This window comes from Nannospalax galili, unplaced genomic scaffold (genome assembly GCF_000622305.1).
Source record: "Nannospalax galili isolate Female #2095 unplaced genomic scaffold, S.galili_v1.0 scaffold1022, whole genome shotgun sequence".
Classification (NCBI taxonomy): Eukaryota; Metazoa; Chordata; class Mammalia; order Rodentia; family Spalacidae; genus Nannospalax; species Nannospalax galili.
Genome location: NW_008348201.1, coordinates 250,719 through 268,815, shown reverse-complemented (window position 1 = coordinate 268,815; position 18,097 = coordinate 250,719). Strand labels below are relative to the sequence as shown.

At 39.3% G+C, this 18,097-nt stretch overlaps 1 protein-coding gene across 1 annotated transcript in view; it reads left to right on the top strand.

Annotated features, from left to right (window-relative positions):
- Nucleotides 1–13,894, top strand: part of Yaf2 (YY1 associated factor 2) — an 86,564-nt gene extending 72,670 nt beyond the window's left edge. Inside the window, exons 2-3 of the mRNA XM_008844844.3 lie at nucleotides 11,589–11,741; nucleotides 12,133–13,894. Of these exons, the coding sequence (XP_008843066.1) occupies nucleotides 11,589–11,741; nucleotides 12,133–12,370 (391 nt within the window). The 3' untranslated portion in view covers nucleotides 12,371–13,894. The remainder of the gene's footprint in view (nucleotides 1–11,588; nucleotides 11,742–12,132) is intronic.
- The last annotated feature ends 4,203 nt before the right edge of the window (nucleotides 13,895–18,097 follow it).

Here is an 18,097-nt window from a genome sequence, read left to right as displayed (position 1 = left end):
TTATTTTGATATATCACAGTGAAAGATTTATCGTCCTCTTTTTTTTTTTAAAAAAAAAAAAAAAAAAAAAAAAAAAAAAAAAAAAAAAAAAAGAAAGGGAGCCTTTGTTACTGCAGTACAAAGGAGTGTTGAGAAATGATGCAGTTGTTATGTTTGTCTTTGGTAGATACATCTTGAGACCCCCTGTAGCTGCCTGCAGTCCTGGATAGCACTGAACCTTTGGTGTTCTGTGTTTTTTTCCCTATATATACATAACTCTGATGAAGTTTAATTTATAATTAGGCTCAGTAAATAGATTATTGTAGCTGTATGATGAAATATAAGTATACAAATGTGGTCTCTCTTATTTTGTTTCTGTAATTTTCCATGTAGTACTTTTGAACTGTGGACAAGGAGGGACTTCTGTAGTTTCATGATGCACAGAGGGCTAATTTGATAAAGAAGAGCACAAGAGTTAACTGAGAGTAGCTGAAATGTATCTTGGTAATAGATACATTGGCCTTGGCTTGGATGCCCAAGGCCATAGGTTCAATCCCCAGGACTGTTAAAATAAATAAGCAAGCAAATAAAATAAAAATTTGAAATTTGAGAGCTGTGATGAGACTGCCTTGTAAGTACAGAAGTGTTACTGCCTGCTCAGGTCTGGTTGTAGCTTAGTACAGTGTTTCCCAGCATATACCGAACCTTGGGTACAGCCCTCTGTAGTGAAAAAAGCAAGGTGAGAAAAAAAGGAATGAATCCTTATATTTATTTATTAGTGTGTATTATTAGTGTGTGTCTGTGTGAGTGTGCCTTAGCAGTCATACAGAGATCAGAAGAAAGTGTGCAGGAGTTTGTTCTCTCCTACCATACAAGTCCTGGGGATTGATCTTAGGTTGTGAGGCTTGGTGGCAAGTGTCTTTATCTACTTGCCAGCCCAGGAATGAATTATTACTCAAGATAATTTTCTTGGGAGTCCTGAAAACTTTTTCCTTTATTACTGAGCAGCTTTCTCATATTAAAAAATAAAAATTACCAAATAAAATGATGCATAAAAGAAAGGAAGTTAGAAGTTTTGCTTTGTGCTCTTTGTAAATATTCAACACTGAGCTAAGAACTAAAAATGGTTCTAATGTGGTGGGATTTGTTCCAGAACATGTGTGTAGTTCTAGCATATGGGTGGATGCACAAATGACTTAATTGTCCTTATTGGCAACCAAGCCTAGGTCCTCTGAAAGAGCAACTATAGGGCTCTTAACTGCTGAGCCATCTCCAGCCCCAGAGTTGCTGTCTTATTATTTCCTTAAGATCTTCAGATAACAAGAAGAGCATTCACTTTAAAAAAAAAAAACACAATATGTGTCTTTTGGGCCTTTTATTTTCTAATATGTATAATAATGGGCTCAGTTTTATTTTCCCTGTATTTTAGAATAGTTTGCATTTCACATTACTAGGAATAGTTTCATCGTTACTCTCAGTTTCTCCCAATTATATTAAAGGTGGTTTAGATCATAGAGAGCAGTAAGACGGTGCAGGCAGCTAGCAGGATGGTGCAGTTGTGAAGTGGCTCATTGCTGTCCTTTCATTTTCAGAGAAGTGTGAAAGGCTAGAGCTGTTGTTCCTGTATGTAGTCTTCATTCTCTCTGCCTTAGGGTTTCTTGAACATAAGGGAAAATGAGAGCATTTTCTGTCCAAAATTCAGTTAGAGAAGAAAGGGAACAAAGAAAGATGTTTACAGTTGTTAGATGAGTCAGGAGCCGAGTGCAGAACTGGAGAACAGCATTGGAGATGGCGGTGATCCTGAAATTGACCACGGAAGGGAATCTCAGGTGCCAGTCTTCAGGTGACAGTGTCCTAGATAATTTTCTTAAGACTTGTGAACTGCTCAAAGAACAATATTTTTCTTTTTTTAAAAAAATTAATATTTTTATTTTATGTGTATGAGTGTTATGTCTACATATAAGTAAGTGCACGCATGTCGTCAATCCCCAGGGAGGACAGAAGAGGCTGTTGGATCCTCTGGAACTGGAGTTACAGACAGTTGTTTGCTGCCATGTGAATGCTGGGAATTGAACCCAGGTCTTCTGCCAGAACAGTCAGTGTTCTTAACTGCTGAGCCATCTCTCCAGCCCAGAACAACATTTTTCTAAGGACAAAAAGGAAATACAGTTCTACATAGGTACTCATTCAGTGTGAAGTTTTTGTCTATTTTTTTTTTATGGTATTGGGTATCACACCTAGGGCTTTGTGCATGCTAGCCACCCACTCTACCACTAAGCCACACCCCCAGCCCTATAGAGGTGTGTGTGTGTGTGTGTGTGTGTGTGTGTGTGTGTGTACGTGTACGTGTACACTTTATTGGCTTAGCTGGCTACTTGAGAGGGATGAATGGGGAAGATTACTGAGCTTCAGAGTCCTGCTGCCTTGTTTCATGAGCAGAAAGGATTTTATCATACAATAACTTCACAACAAGAAGTTGCAGCATCTTATTTTTTAACAGGGAAATGTCATATTCTTTCACATTATATACATATTTGGCACAAAAATTTACTTGTGGGGCCTGGAGATACAGAACTTATTTGGTAAAGTGTTTCTTTGGCATAGAAGAAACTCTGGGTTTGATTCCCAGCATTGTATGAACCGGTGTGTGGTGCAGGGCTGTGATCCCGGCACCTGGGTGGTGGAAGGAGGAGGAGAAGGAGTTCAAGGTTGTCCTTGACTGCCCAATATGTTGAGGAAGCCTGGGCTACCCTGTCTCAGAAACAACGTACTTGATGGGATTCATAATTGAATTGATGCTAAAGGTAGTTGTGTATATTTTATCTTAGTGAAATGCCTTCCTCTGGACATGGCTGCTGCACACATGAACTCGTAACAGCTGTGACAACCTAGAAAGACTTGCACAGGATTAAGCCAGTTAAAAGTTCTAGCATGGAGTTGGGAGGGGTTCCCAAGGCCCTACTCCTTGCTGTGGCATTATTGACAGTTGATAGCTGCTGAGGGAGGGAGCATCACTTTTCTCTGGGTGGGGGAGATGGCCACTGGTAGGTTTCCCATGGCCTGGTGGATGACCCCATACCCATGTGCATCTAGGCAGCAGTAGCTGGACTCATTGAATTATTTAAAAAAAGAGAGAACATAGACTTGAGAGGGAGATGTTAGGAGGGGGGTGGTCCCTGGTGGGAGTTGCAGAGAAGGGTGGGGGGTAGATATGACCAAGATACATTGTATATGTGCATGACATTTTTAAAGAATAAATCAAACCTAAAATCATTCTGAAGCTGCTAGCTTTATAGTGAGAATGAAAAAATACAAGATTTTGGAGCAAAGAAAATGGCTGTTCTGTCTTTTAATTTTAAAAAGATTTTCAAAAGTAGAGTGCCTGGTGATAGAAGTATAGAAAGACATAAATGGAAGTGAAGGTAACTTGAAAATTATTACAAATGTATTTGAAATTGTTAAAAAAAAACTCAGCCTTTTCTAGATGAGTATATTTCTAATAGTAGACTTGATGAGTTAGTTGCACTTTAAAAAGAAAAACAAAAGAAGGGTGGGGTGGGGTGGGGCTGGAGAGAGATGGCTCAGCGGTTAAGAGCAGAAGACCTGGGTTGAAATTCCAGCACCCATATGGTGGCTAACAACTGACCATAACTCCAATTCCATGGGATCTTTTCTGGTCTCTGCTGCATGACACAGGCACACTTACATACATGCAGGCATAACACTCATACACATACATATTTTTTTTAATTTAAAAGAGAAAAAAAATTGACTGCACAGGCCCAGCGGTTCTGGAGGCTGTAGTTGAAGGATCACAAATTCAAGGCCCACATAGTCCACAGAGTGAGCTAAAGGACAGTCTAGGCAACTCTTTCTCAAAAGATGAGTGGGAAAGAAGGCTGGGGTTGTCAGTCAGTGTGGTAGAGTACTTGCCTAGCATGTAGGAGACCCTAAATTCTTTTGCCAATAAGGAGTAAGAGGGTTTTGAACTAGTGATGTAGCTCAGTGGTAGGGCATGTGTTTAGAGTGTATGAGTCAGCCCTAGCTTTGATCCCCAGCACCATAGAACAAAACAGAAAACCTTTGGCCATTTCAGATCTATTCAGTCCACTACTGTATTTGAGATTTTCACATACATGTACTAGGGTCAATTTTCAGGAGAAAAAATTTGCCTCTATACTGAACATATACAGACCCCCCCCCATCATTCCCTAAACAATATAGCAACTGTTCACTCAGTGTTTCTATGTTATTGGGTAATATAGGTGGTGATTTAAAGTATATAAACAGATATGCATATATCCTATGCAGATACTGTGCCACTTTGTATAAGGGACTTAAAGCTTTCATGTATGCACAGGTATCTCAGAGTCAGTTCCAGGCAATACTGATGTGCAATGATATACCTTCAAAATCAGATTATTAAAGAATAATAAATAGGTTTATTACATTTTATATTACTCATAAAAGTTTTAATAAATTTTTTCCTTGTTCCTTATTTCTTCTATCTTTCTTGGTGTATTAATGGTTAGGGACAGTCCTTATTTCATCTTTGTTCGTAACAGGTCCTCTTGCTTTCCTACTTACAGCACTGTTCACAGCTTATCGTAAAATCCAGGGGTTTTTAAAATTAAGTTTTTTGGTGTGTGTGGGGTGCGTGTGTACATGTGTGTGTGTGTGTGTACGTGTGTGTGTGTGTGTGTGTGTGTGTGTGTGTGTGTGTGTAGGTAGGTAGGTAGGTAGGTAGGCTGGCCAGAGGAGGATGTCTGATGTCCAACGCTAACATTCTTTACTGTATTCCCTGGAGATGGGGCTCCTCCCAGCATTAAGAGGTTGTGAAGAGAATGAGGTTGAGGCAAGCCTATGCTCAAACAACCAAACAGAAAGAAAAAGCCATTTTCTGATAATGTTCTGATAATGTGGTTCTTGGCATATGTGGAGGTAGGCACAATGGTTAGATGTTTCATGTGTCGTGCTGCCCTGTATTGGCCTCCTGCTCAGATAAGTGGAAGTATTTTGTCATAATGAATAACTATTAACTGGTTTTAAAATCTTTTCCTTTTTCTCCTTTAAATGTTTTTATTTCTTTCTTTTGAGACAAAGAGTTTCTTTTCTCTGTAGCAGTGGCTGGCCTGGAACTCACTATGTAGCCTAGGCTGGCCTGGAACTCACTATGTAGCCCAGGCTGGCCTGGATCTCAGGCTCCTCCTGTCACAGCTTCCCACGTGCTCTGCTGACTGTAGATACTCGTTATGCCTGCCTCCCTGTTTCTTCTCTTCCCTTTCCTCTTTTTTTTTTCCTCTTTGGGTCCTCTTTTCTCTGTTACAGTAAATAACAGACGTGCGGACTTTCTATAGTCTATTTTGATTATGTATCAGGACACACAGGGATCCACAGATAGATAAATACCATATTAATAAATTATAGCTCAATCATGACATGGATTACCAAGGATATGATCTGATAGAGTACAGTTGGGCCAATGCTGAACTGCTCTTACTTAGCAGTTAAATGACCTTTTTGTCCAATGTCAATGCATTATTATAGTCTTTATGTCACTAAAAATGCATGTTTAAAACAGTGACTGATAAATTCCAGAACATAAATGTACTTTACAGCTAGGGAAATGGTTCAGCGGGTAGATTGCTTACCACACAGTTGTGAGAACTTGAGTTCAAATCCTCAGAATCCACGTAGAAGCTGGCTAGGGTATTGTGTGTCTGATTCCAGATCTAAGGCAAGGAAGACAGGAAGCTGACACAGGAGAATCCCAGAATCTTGTGGCCAGCTGACTTGGCCTGTGCAGTGGTGAAAGTGATGAGAGACCCTGTCTCAGACAAGGTGGGAGGTGAGGACCAAGGCTTACAGATGTCCTCTGACCTCTGCACACACACCTGGGTTCACACATACCAACACATACCCACTCCATTTTTTTAAATATACATTAGTGGGGCTGGAAAGATGGCTCAGGAGTTAAGGGAACTTCCTCTAGAGGACTAGAGTTCAGTTTCTACCACCTAAATCAGGTGGCCTGTAACTCCAGCTATAGGACATCCAACACACTTTTCTGGCCTCTGAGAGCACCCATACACACAGGTATACACACATACACATAAATGAAAAAGTACTTTTAAAAAGTGTACTTTGAGGCTGGGAATGTAGCTCAGATGGTAATGTGCTTACTTAGCTTGTACAAAGCCCTGTGATCCCTAGCACTACATAAAGCAAGTATGGTGGTACACACCTATACCCAGTACTCAGGACGATCATCCCTGACTACATAATGAATTTGAGGCCAGCCTGGCATACAAGAGGCCCTGTTTAAAAAAATGAAAGGAAAAGGTATACTTTATAAGTGTCACCCTTTTACTTTCTAAGTTACATGTCTCCATCACTAAAATACTTCATTCTTGTTTAGCAAACTGTTCTTGTCAAATAGAACAGAGATCACAAACTTTCTTGGGATCCCTGGGGAGAGAAATGGAGTGTGCATGGTGGAGTTATGCCAGTCTAGGCATTCTAAAAAGACCATACGAAGATGCGTTCCCACTATTACCAGTTCAGGACTCTGAAAGCTCACTCAGCTTGTAGAGTGCAGCAGAGACCGTTACTTGAATAGTTAAGCTCACCCCCCACCACCTTTTCATTCAAAGTTGAATCAGATTACATAATCCTAGAAATGTTGAATAAAGTCATAACCTTTAAATGAAATGTTACCTTTATCACTGGAAAAGGAACAAAGGAATGGAATATTGTGTAGTGTGCATTTAGGAAAGACAGTGCACAGTGCATGAAGATGACACATTCATAATATTATGGACTCAGATCCCTAGTACCCCACAAGACAGAATGACAACAACTGAACCCAGTTTTAAGTGGCTCACTATTCACTAGTCACTAACCTAAAGAAATATTTTCTCAACCTTGCCATACCTGGAACTCACTATGTAGCCCAGGCTGGCCTGGAAGTCACTATGTAGCCTAGGCTGGCCTGGAACTTTCTCTGTCCAGATTTCAGCATAACTGAAAAAGAAATGAAAATCTTGTTGCTCTTACTTTTACAGTGCTTCTTCTGTGTAGCAAGAACTTGGTCCTGGTCAGTAAACTTAGAGGCAGTATGTCTTTTCTTAATGATACATGTCTAAGATGATAGCTATGTCAGTTCATTGATATGATAATTACATATTGTATCTATGTAATCAGGTGTCTCAGTGTACCACATTACTGTGTCACTTTGTCTTAGTTTGTTCTCTATTGCTGTGACAAAACACTCTGACCAGTACCAACTTGGGGAGGAAAGGGTTTATTTGTCTTACATCTCCCAGGTCGCAGTTCATCAGGGAGCCCAAGGTAGGAACTCAGGGCAGGAACCTGGAGGCAGGAGCTGGAGCACAGACCATGGAGGAACGCTGCTTACAGGCTTGCTCCCCTGGCCCCTGCTCAGCCTGCTTTCTTATGCAACACAGGCCCACCTGCCCAGGGGTGGCACCACCCACAGTGGGCTGGGCCCTCCCACATCACTCATCAAGAAGATGCCCTTCAGACATGGCCACAGGCCAGTCCAGTAGAGGCAATTCCCCAACTGAGGCTCCCTCAACCCAGGTGTGTCAAGTTGACACTAAAGCTATCCAGCACACACTTAAAATATATTGTTCAGTCATTTTTAACATTCATTTGTTCTGTATCTAGTATATTTTCAGTGTGTGTATCTAGTATGTTCAGTGGTCTAGTACTCCAGTGGTATCTAGTATGTTCAGTAGTCTAATACTCCAGTGGTATCTAGCATGTTCAGTGGTCTAGTACTCCAGTGGTGTCTAATATGTTCTGTGGTCTAGTACTCCAGTGGTGTCTAGTATGTTCAGTGTTCTAGTACTCTAGTGGTATCTAGCATGTTCAGTGGTCTAGTACTCTAGTGTTGTCTAGTATGTTCAGTGGTCTAGTACTCCAGTGGTATCTAGTATGTTCAGTGCTGTAGTACTCCAGTGGTATCTGGCATGTTCAGTGGTCTAGTACTCTAGTGGTATGTAGCATGTTCAGTGGTCTAGTACTCTAGTGGTATGTAGCATGTTCAGTGGTCTAGTACTCTAGTGGTATCTAGTATGTTCAGTGGTCTAGTACTCCAGTGGTGTCTAGTATGTTCAGTGGTCTAGTACTCCAGTGGTATCTAGCATGTTCAGTGGTCTAGTACTCCAGCGGTATCTAGTACGTTCAATGGTCTAGTACTCCCGTGGTATCTAGCATGTTCAGTGGTCTAGTACTCCAGTGGTATCTAGTACGTTCAGTGGTCTAGTACTCCAGTGGTATCTAGTATGTTCAGTGGTCTAGTACTCTAGTGGTATCTAATATGTTCAGTGGTCTAGTACTCCAGTGGTATCTAGTATGTTCAGTGGTCTAGTAGTTACAGTGATGGTTAAAGCCAATACTTCCCTTTCCTTGTATTGTTTATAGTTTAAAAGAGGAAACAGCCCATCACTCACTATAGTTCTTAAATTTTCTACTTAGCACTTACCAATATCTAAGATTCTGTATTTATTTTTTTAATTTTTCTTGATTCTACTCTTTCAGTTGTTATAACAAAATAACACTGGCTGGAGACTGAGAGATGGCTCAGCAGTTAAAGCATGGACTGCTCACAAGAGAAGGATCTGAGTTTGATTCTTCCCAACAGCCACATCAGGAGGCTCACAACTGACTGTAACTCCAGCCCCAGGGGGATGCAATGCTTCTAGTCCCCAAGGGCATCTGCATTCACTCAGGTGCACATACCCATACATGTGATACACATAATTAAAAGTGAAAAAGGAGAGGAAAGGGAAGGGAAAGAAAGGGAAGGAAGAATATTTTAGGTTGGGTACCTTATGAACAATAGAATTGATTTCTCACAATTTTGGAGTTTGGGAAGTTCAAGGTTAAGGTGCTAGTGGAGTCAGTGTCTGCTGAGGGTACTTTCTGGCTCATAGATGCTGCCTTTGCGGTGTCTTCATGTGGTGGAAGGCCCAAAATGGCTCTCTGGAGCATTTGTAAGGGCACGAGTATTGCTTATAAGGACTCTGGCCTCGGGACCTAATCCCCTTCATACTTCTGATTCTAACCACATTGGGATTAGGTTTCAATATAAGAATCTGAGGTGACATGGATGTTCATACCATAGTACCCACAGAATGTTGGCTACATGCAGTCAGGGATTTTTATATCTTGCTTGAGTAGTTCTTGGAAGTGACGAGGGCACAGCTAATCGGTCACTGTGTACACTTGCTTTTGCTCTTCAGAGAGTTCATTGCTGCTGCTTCATTTCAGGCGTTTGAAAGAGAATATATTTTTGTATTTCTGTTTGCTGTTTTCAAGTAGCTTCTAGTTTCCCTGCTTTGTGGAAGGAAGCTTTCTGTTTCAAACTGGTGTCAATACTTTTTTGCACTGTTCTAAGTTTTAATCTCTTCAGTGACTTCCTGTCAGTAAGAGTGAGTCACGTTCCCTGTGTGGTGTGCTTCCACCTGCCCAGCCTTTCTTTCTCATTCTCTGCTGTGCTCTGCCGCAGATTTGGTGCTACAGCAGTGACAGGGTTCTTCCAGCTTCTTCCCAGCAGCAGATAATTAGCATTATTTGGAAACTACCCAGAAATACAAATTCTTGCGCTCCATCTTAAAATTTGCTGAAGTAGAAACTCTGGAGGTAGGACGTGGCAAGCTGAAGAAGACTTCCTGGAGATTGTGCTGTTCCTTCATTGTGTGAACCACTACCTTAAATTAACCCTTTTCTTTGTCGAGTTCGTTCTTCCTTAACAGGTCTGACCATTAGCTACAGGACCTTTACTGTCACTTTTACTTGTGGAATTCCATTTGTGTGTGTGCTGTGTGCTTGTGTGTGTATGCAAGTGTGCATGCCTATCCATGGAGGATGTTCGGTGACTTCCTTGATCAATATTCACCTTATTCCCTTGAGACCCTCACCAGCACTGGGGTTAAAGGCGCACTTGGAGCCATGACCAGCCTTTACATGGGTGCTGGGGATCCAAACTCAGGTGCTTAGCAAGCACTTTATTCACAGAGCCATCTCCTTAGCCTCTGTGTGTGCAACTTTGGTCTAGAGGTATAACACTGAGTTCTGACAGTCCTGTTTTTAAAATTATGTATTGAATGTCTGTCCTAGAGTTATCTTTCCAGTACTTCACACTAAACAGGCTCTAAGCAAAGCTGGCATCCCTCTCCTGAGATTTGTTTTACATACTACTTCCTTATTTCCTGCTAGCCTTGCAGCTTTGAAAGTTTGATTAGCAGTATTTTCTCATTACTTCCTGTTTTCCTGCTATAGTGGAGAAACAACATCAAAGATAAAAACCAAACAAATAAAAAAACCCTCTTTCCAAAATAGGATAGGATTTTCTAGGCAATAAAGTTACCACCGTTTATAAATCATCTGTTAAAATATATTTTTATCTTAACCTATATTTCTCCCTTCCCTGCCTTCTCCCTCTTTACTTTTTGTTCTCTTGGGAACTTAGAGACTGTTCTCTGAATCTTAACCTCCACTTACCCATGTTCTGTCATAAAGCTGGTCGGGGGGCGGGTGGTCCTTGACTGGGCTGATGAGGTTAGTTGCTCATGCTGGTGCCTAAAGGCAAAGTCAGACAACATGGAAGGCACACTTAAGTCCTGTAGTGGGTGCTTAATAAACTACCTTTAAAATGCCTAAATCAAGCCGGGCATGGTGGTGCACTCCTTTAATCCCAGCACTTGGGAGGCAGAGGCGGATCTTTGTGAGTTCGAGGCCAGCCTGGTCTACATAGTGAGTTCCAGGACAGCTGGAACTACAAGGAGACCCTGTCTCAAAAAGATACACACACACACACACACACACACACACACACACACACACACGGCTGATTTATTTAGAGAGCAAATAAAGATAGAGGCTTTTCTAAAGCAGTGCAGATCAACAAACTAAGCTCACTGTTTATTGCTTATTTTAGGAAAGGTGGTTTTGATTTCAGCTTTTGAGTCATTGACTTTAGGAAAAAAAGTCACATATAGTCTGTTATAGGAAAAGCAGTATTGAAGAAGATATTTTCCCCTCCCCTCCCCTCCCCTTAACCGTAACTGTAACCCTCCCCTCCTGTCCTCCTCCTCCTCCCTTCTCTTTTCTTTTTGGGAGTGGAGCAGGGTCTCCCTGTAGCGGTAGCTGTCCTAGAACTCACTATATAGACCAGGCTAGCCTTGAACTCACAGATATCCACGTGTGTCTGCCTCCTTAGTGTTGGGATTAAAGGCGTGTGCCACCACGCCCAGCCAGAATACTATTTCAGTGTAAATGTCAATGTTAAAAAATTTAAATCCATGTTTACTTACATGTGTGCCTCCCTATTTTCTTGGATGTACATTTTAAATAATGTCGCATGTTACTTTATGCAGAGTTACATTCTAGCAGTTTGGCCATAGATCTTGGAATTTGAATTTTAACTGCTATGGTAGTTCTTTTTGAACAGAAATGATTATATTTTACTTATGAGGAATTTTATGCTTATCATAAAGTATATCTATTCTTATAGCAGATATTCTGTCATAAAACATAACTTTAGATTATAATTAAAACCTTTCTTTTTAACGTGCACACAGGAAACCTCGACCTGTCTCCCAGTTGGTGGCACAGCAGGTTACTCAGCAGTTCGTGCCCCCTGCCCAGTCAAAGAAAGAGAAAAAAGATAAAGTAGAAAAAGAAAAAAGTGAAAAGGAAACAACTAGCAAAAAAAGCTGTCACAAGAAAACCAGGTAAATCTGAAGAGTGTTTGTGATGGTTTTGAAATAATAAACCATTTAATATTCTTCTAAACTTTTATTGTACTCCTATACACAGAGTGCAAGTATACTTTGTATTTCCTTTGATATGAAGTATGATGAAAATTTCCTGAGTTTGAAAGGCATATTGGAAATAGAAAAGATCACAAATATAAGCTTAAATGTGAGGATTCTGTTTTCTTTTTTAGTAGGGGTTTAAAAGACATGTCTGTTTTCTTTTCACCATTAAAAAAAAAAGTCGCTATTCGAAGTTCAGGAAAGCAATATTTATTTTGTTACCCTTGCTGATTATTTTGTATGTGGTCCGAAATTGAGTAGAGAGAAGCTAGTTTAAAAATTCATCCTTTTTTTTGTGTGTGTTTAGGCCAAGATTAAAAAATGTGGATCGGAGTAGTGCTCAGCATTTGGAAGTTACCGTTGGAGATCTAACAGTCATTATCACAGACTTTAAGGAGAAAACCAAGTCACCGCCCGCATCTAGTGCTGCTTCTGCAGATCAGCACAGTCAGAGCAGCTCCAGCTCCGACAACACAGAGAGGGGAATGTCCAGGTCGTCTTCCCCCCGAGGAGAAGCCTCATCACTGAATGGAGAGTCTCATTAAAGATTATTTTCTCCAGTTTCTTAGTCACGTCTGTCCTACCATGGAAATACAGATTATGCCAAGAAGTACCACATTTTCATGACACATTCATACATAATCCATAATTTGAATTTTACATAAAAGTTTACTAGGATTTATTAGATTTTATTGCAATCTGTGCTTACCAAATGTTTCCATACTTAACATTTTGGTCTTTCCAGTTAAGTGCCATGAAAATGTGGTTGAATTACTCGTTATGCAGTGTTATTGGTAAGTCTATTTTCACTTTTAGTTTAGTGAATTCTAACACGTAACTATTGAATTCTCTACTATTGGCATGTAACGAGTTTAAATTTTTTATTAAATAGTGCAAGCTGCCTAAATATGTATTATTTGAGAATTGTGAAACAAATAGTTATATGTATGCAAGTCAAAGATCAACTTAATCAACTATTGCTGCAACAGGATTTTCTTAATGGTTATCTTCTTAAATACACCTGCTGGTACTTGGTGTGATTAAATAGGAAAGTTGTTATTAAATAAAGAATTTGTATGAACCTTTGCCATTGTTTTTGACATGTTTTACTAAATTATTGTTTCTGACTTGTGTTTTATCCATTTTTTTGCAGTTTTTTATTTGATAGTTTGCTTATTTTTCAAAGCATTCATTTATTGTAATGTTTACTAGCAGACTAGTAAACAATAAAACATTGATTATTTAGCTTTCTAATTCAGGTTTAGTGCTATTGTCATTGAACACTGGTATTTCCTGTATTATATAAAACTTTAAAATGAAAGAATTATAAGCATTTGGCAGAAACAGAAAAGAACTTGCCATATTTTAAAAGCTACAATTTTTGAAAAGCTTTAACTTAATGATAGTTTTATCACTGTTTCCTTGTTCCAAACCTATCCAGGGTCATAGACATATGAATCTAATTAGTAGACACATGGTAACTATTGCACAGAACTGGGAAATAACTAATCTTATGTCAATTTAATTGGCTTCTTACTAAATATAACAATTCTTTTGAAAATCATAGTACCACATTTCCAAACACAACTTTCAATTTATGCATTTATTAATATCATGAAATAAAAAGTATTTACAGTCTCACTTATGTACAATTACCAATAAAATATTTTTTATGACTACAGATTTTGCATTTTTGTTTACAACTAAAGTGTGTTATGTTGTATTTGAAAATCTATCATAGAAACCACATGACACTTCTTAAATCTTCCTAGGGTTTGCTTGCTTTCTCTAGCCATTTGCTTAATATATGTAGAAGACTTCTGAAATGTAAAGCAACTTAAAGACAGTATATAACTTGGATAATAAACTAACACATAAAAGACATCATGCTAACATTTGAGGAAAAATAAAACTGTAGACCCTGACAGTTGTGATATTTGGTGGTTTCTCGTGATAATGTAATTTTCTGTTTCAGTACTTTTTATTGGCACAATGGTACTGTCTTTTGTAACATGCTAGTTGTGAAATACAGTTAATTGCATACAGTAAAAGTCTGTGATGAAAACATTCATATACCTCATTCTTTAGTGTTGTTAAATGAAAAATTAAAATTTGTGTTTATTATAAGACACTTCTGATGGAGTGCCAACTAACTGTTCTTTTGAAGCATGGTATTTTTTTCTTCTGTTGTTAATGTTTAAATCTTTTGTGTATTCATTTTTGGGATAGCACTTAAAATAATCTAATAGGGAAATATTCTATTTCCTAAGGCAAAGGTAGTCTTTAAGGCATTATATCTTACAATGATTATATGCTTTCATATGCTTCAAATTTCTCTGGAAGAAAGAAAAACTTGAGAGATGACGGGATTTTACTTGAATTGGCCACACTCATCTTTCTGTATTGGTGGAAGGCACCATGGCATGGAGATTAGGAATGCTGATGACTCAGGTTTGCGTCTCTATTGCAGGACTCAAACTTGAGTAAATTTCTCAAGCTCACTTCTGTAGCAGAGATAATGATGGCCATGTAGAATTCACATGGTTCTTCAGAGGACTGAGAGTCAATCCATGTGAGTCTTAAAATTACCTCATGTGAGCCTTTATTATCATAATGGTAGTACACACCATGAGATGGAAAAATGAACTAAGTAGCCTTGTGTGTTTTGTTTTTAGTTCATTAATTACAGTGATCTTCACCTACCTTCATTTCACTCTACCTCAAAAATACTTTCACACTAGGAAGACATGCAGAGTTAATACTTGACCTAATGTTAAAATATGCAAAAAATTATTCAGAGCTAGGGCTTAAGTTACATTTTAAACTCTGTTTTGTGAATATGGTTTTACAATATGGTTTTAGCAGTGGATTGTGGGTTGTTGTAGCCAAATTCCATGCAAAAAGAATTTGAATGTTTTTTAGAGTTTATTACCTTACTTAGAAGTAAAGATTAAGGTATACTTTGAGGCACATAAGAATATGTACTCTTAGACATTGGTAACTTAATAGTTTAAAGGTTTTATTTTTTATCATATGCTTTCTTAAAATTATAGTGATAATAGACAAGATGAAGTATATTAATAAAAGGAAGAAAACACCCTAAGTAGATAGCACATACATAAACTTTCAGATATAAATCTTGTCTGCCTAAAAGAACGTAGTTTTGGTATACTATATACGTTAATGTAAAATGCTTTGAATTTCCACCGAAGCTCATCTCTGTTTTTTAGTTAGCAACTTACCTCTTTTCTGGAATCTTTATAAGGACCTGATGTAGGAACCACTAAAAGAAAGGAAATCTTTGCTCTGTACTTTGAAAATGAAGTGGAAGCATGCGTGTGCACATGTGTGGAGGGTAGTAGTAGAGGGCTTTGGCTGCTTAGTGCTTAACCCTCCCGTTCACCCCAGGAGAATGAGTGTGGAATAAACGTTAAAGAAATACCAGAAAGTCTTCAGTGACAGAAACAGTTGAGGGCAACCAGGAGCGTGAAGGGTGCAGAGAACACAGGGTGTGATGGAGCAGCTCAAAAGCAGAAGAAAAGGTTTTCACCTGCCAGGTGATGAAGAACAGGTCTTGCTTACATTAGAGGTAAGGAAAGGTAGGAATGGGGGAAATCAAGGAAAGAAGAAAGTGTAAAGAGGCCACAGAAACACTGTCAGGGTGATTAGGATGGCCCTGGATAGAGGAGAGTTCCTAGGGAGGAAACGGCTCACAGCATGGCCAGGATTGGAGACATTTTAATGGCATATTATGGTAATTCATTAGACCTCAATTACAAGCAGCCTCCTAAATACATGTCAAGCATTAAGTAGGGCAGCAGTATGTTTAATGATTAGAATGGTTTTCATCAAGTCCGTTCACTTTAAGCTATAATAGAGATTTTCATTTAAAAGCTATGGATTTAGTGTTCTATTAGGTTGTGTGTGTAGCTAGGCCAGTTTTGGGCCTTATGAAATACTGTGATAAAAGACCAAATATGTCAATGGAAAAATCAACTAGAGTGCTGGAAGGTGTCAGTGTGTTTTGGACGTTTTTTGCTTGCTTTGAGGAATAAAAGTCTTTCACTGGCCTGGAATCACCAACTAGCCTAGGCTGGCTGGTCAGTGAGCCCCAGGGATCTGCCCTCTCCACTGCCCAGCGCTGGGGTTACAAGTGTGAATCACCAAGCCTTTGTTTATTCTGTGTGGATTCTGGGGAATCAAACTTGCCCTCATTTTTTCAGTGCGAGCACTTTACCAACTGCGCTGTCTCCCCAGCCCCACATTCTGCATCTTTTTACGGACCACAGCTTACTGCTCAGCATTTTCAGTATTCTCCTGATGTAGGTTTTCTTTACATCAGTATTATTTCCTTCAGTGGATATTTATTGGGTATTCTTGACTTTTAGGCACTGTATTAAGGGTTGGTTACAAAGAGGCTAAAGATGTGGGACTCACATTTTAGAGATCTATAGATATGTCATTCTGCAACATTAAAAACACAAAGTACAGAAGCAGCCGAGGAGGGACTGCCACCATCTTCTTTTGGGAAAAGTCACCTCGGTCTTCAGCTTCTGCAAGTCTGCACCTGAATGTTGTTCCTGATTGTGGTGTATGTGGCTTGTTGAATGACCAGTTTCATCCAGCTGTGATTTATTATCCAATTTTCATTTTCAAAACTTTAGCTTTTTTTTGTCTTTTTGAGACTTTTCCCTGTAGTCCCAGCTGTCCTGGAACTCACTATGTAGACCAGGCTGGCCTTGAACTCACAGAGATCAACCTGCCTCTGCCTCTCAAGTGCTGGGATTAAAGGCGTGTGCCACCACACCTGGCTAAAACTTTAACATTTTAAGCCCTGTGATTTGAGATAACTCATCATTTTCTCCTATTTTTTTTTTTTTTTTTTGTCTTTTTGAGACAGGGTCTCCTTGTAGCACCAGCTGTCCTGGCCAAGGCACAGCAGACTGAGGTCTGCTGTTTCTTTTTTGTAAAGATAATTGAAGAAAGATTCTGCATCACTGTCCAAATGAGACATTTTACTCAATTCATTTCAGCAAATTTTGCTTCATCTGAGAAACCAATTTGCCCTTTCCTTAATTGAATATTCTGTCTTTTTGTTTGGTTATTTTTTTTGTATTTTAGGGTTTTTTTTTTGTTTTTTTGTCTTTGAGACAGGTCTCCCTTAGCCCCAGCCAGCCTGGCACTCACCATGTACACCAGGCTGGCCTCAAACTCATAGAGATCTGCCTGCCTCTGCCTTCCAAGTGCTGGGATTAAAGGCATGTGCCACCAGCTGATTATTCTGGTTTTAAAATTTTTATTTTATGTGCATAAATGTTTTGTCTTTTTGTATGTAAGTGCACCACATGATGCATATAGTTCCTGTGGAGGCCAGAAGAGGGCATCTGGTCCCCTGCAACTGGAGTTAACAGGTGGTGGTTAGCCACCATGTGAGTGCTGGGAACCAAGTGCTTTTAATATCTGAGCTATCTCTCCAGCCCCGATTACTGTAAAATTTATTAAATCAATTTTATCTGAAATTTCTCACGACTACAGCAAAAACTGAATATAGGGACTGAATATCGAGGCTGGAGAGATGGCTCAGCGGTTAAGAACACTGACTGTTCTTGTAGAAGATCTGGGTTCGAATCCCAGCACCTACATAGCAGCTAACAACTGTAACTCCAGTTCCAGGGCATCTGACAGTCTAGTCTGTCCTCCGTTGGCATTGCATGACACAGGTGCACTTACCTACATTCAGGCAATACATACATACACATAAAAATATAAATAAAATGTTTTTTAAAAATAAATTATATAGTAATCAATAGCTTCCTATATTTTAACTTAGTCTTGGTTTTGAATCTGTATTTTTCCAGATTTTGATTTTATGTTTTTTCTTTTGTTCTTTTGCCTCAACTTGGGAAAATAGGACTTAATACTAGTATTTATTTTATTTACCTTTTTATTCCCCCCCTGTAGCCCCAGCTGGCCTGGAACTTACTATGTAGACCAGGCTGGCCTTGAACTCACAATCTTCCTGCCTCTGTCTCCCAAGTGCTGGGAGTAAAGGTGTGTGTCACCATACCTGGCACTATTAATTTTTTTCTAAGTTGTTTTGTTTCAAGGTGTGAAGATAAGCCAAAGGGAAATTTGGGGGGCAAAGATCAGTGCAATGGTTGTTTTCCCTGATGAGTTCCTGAGGTTGAATCATTGTCATTTTCATTATCCCCTTTTAATTTGCAATTATAGCAACAATGAAATGGTTCAGTGTTTACTTTGGGCCAGCAAGA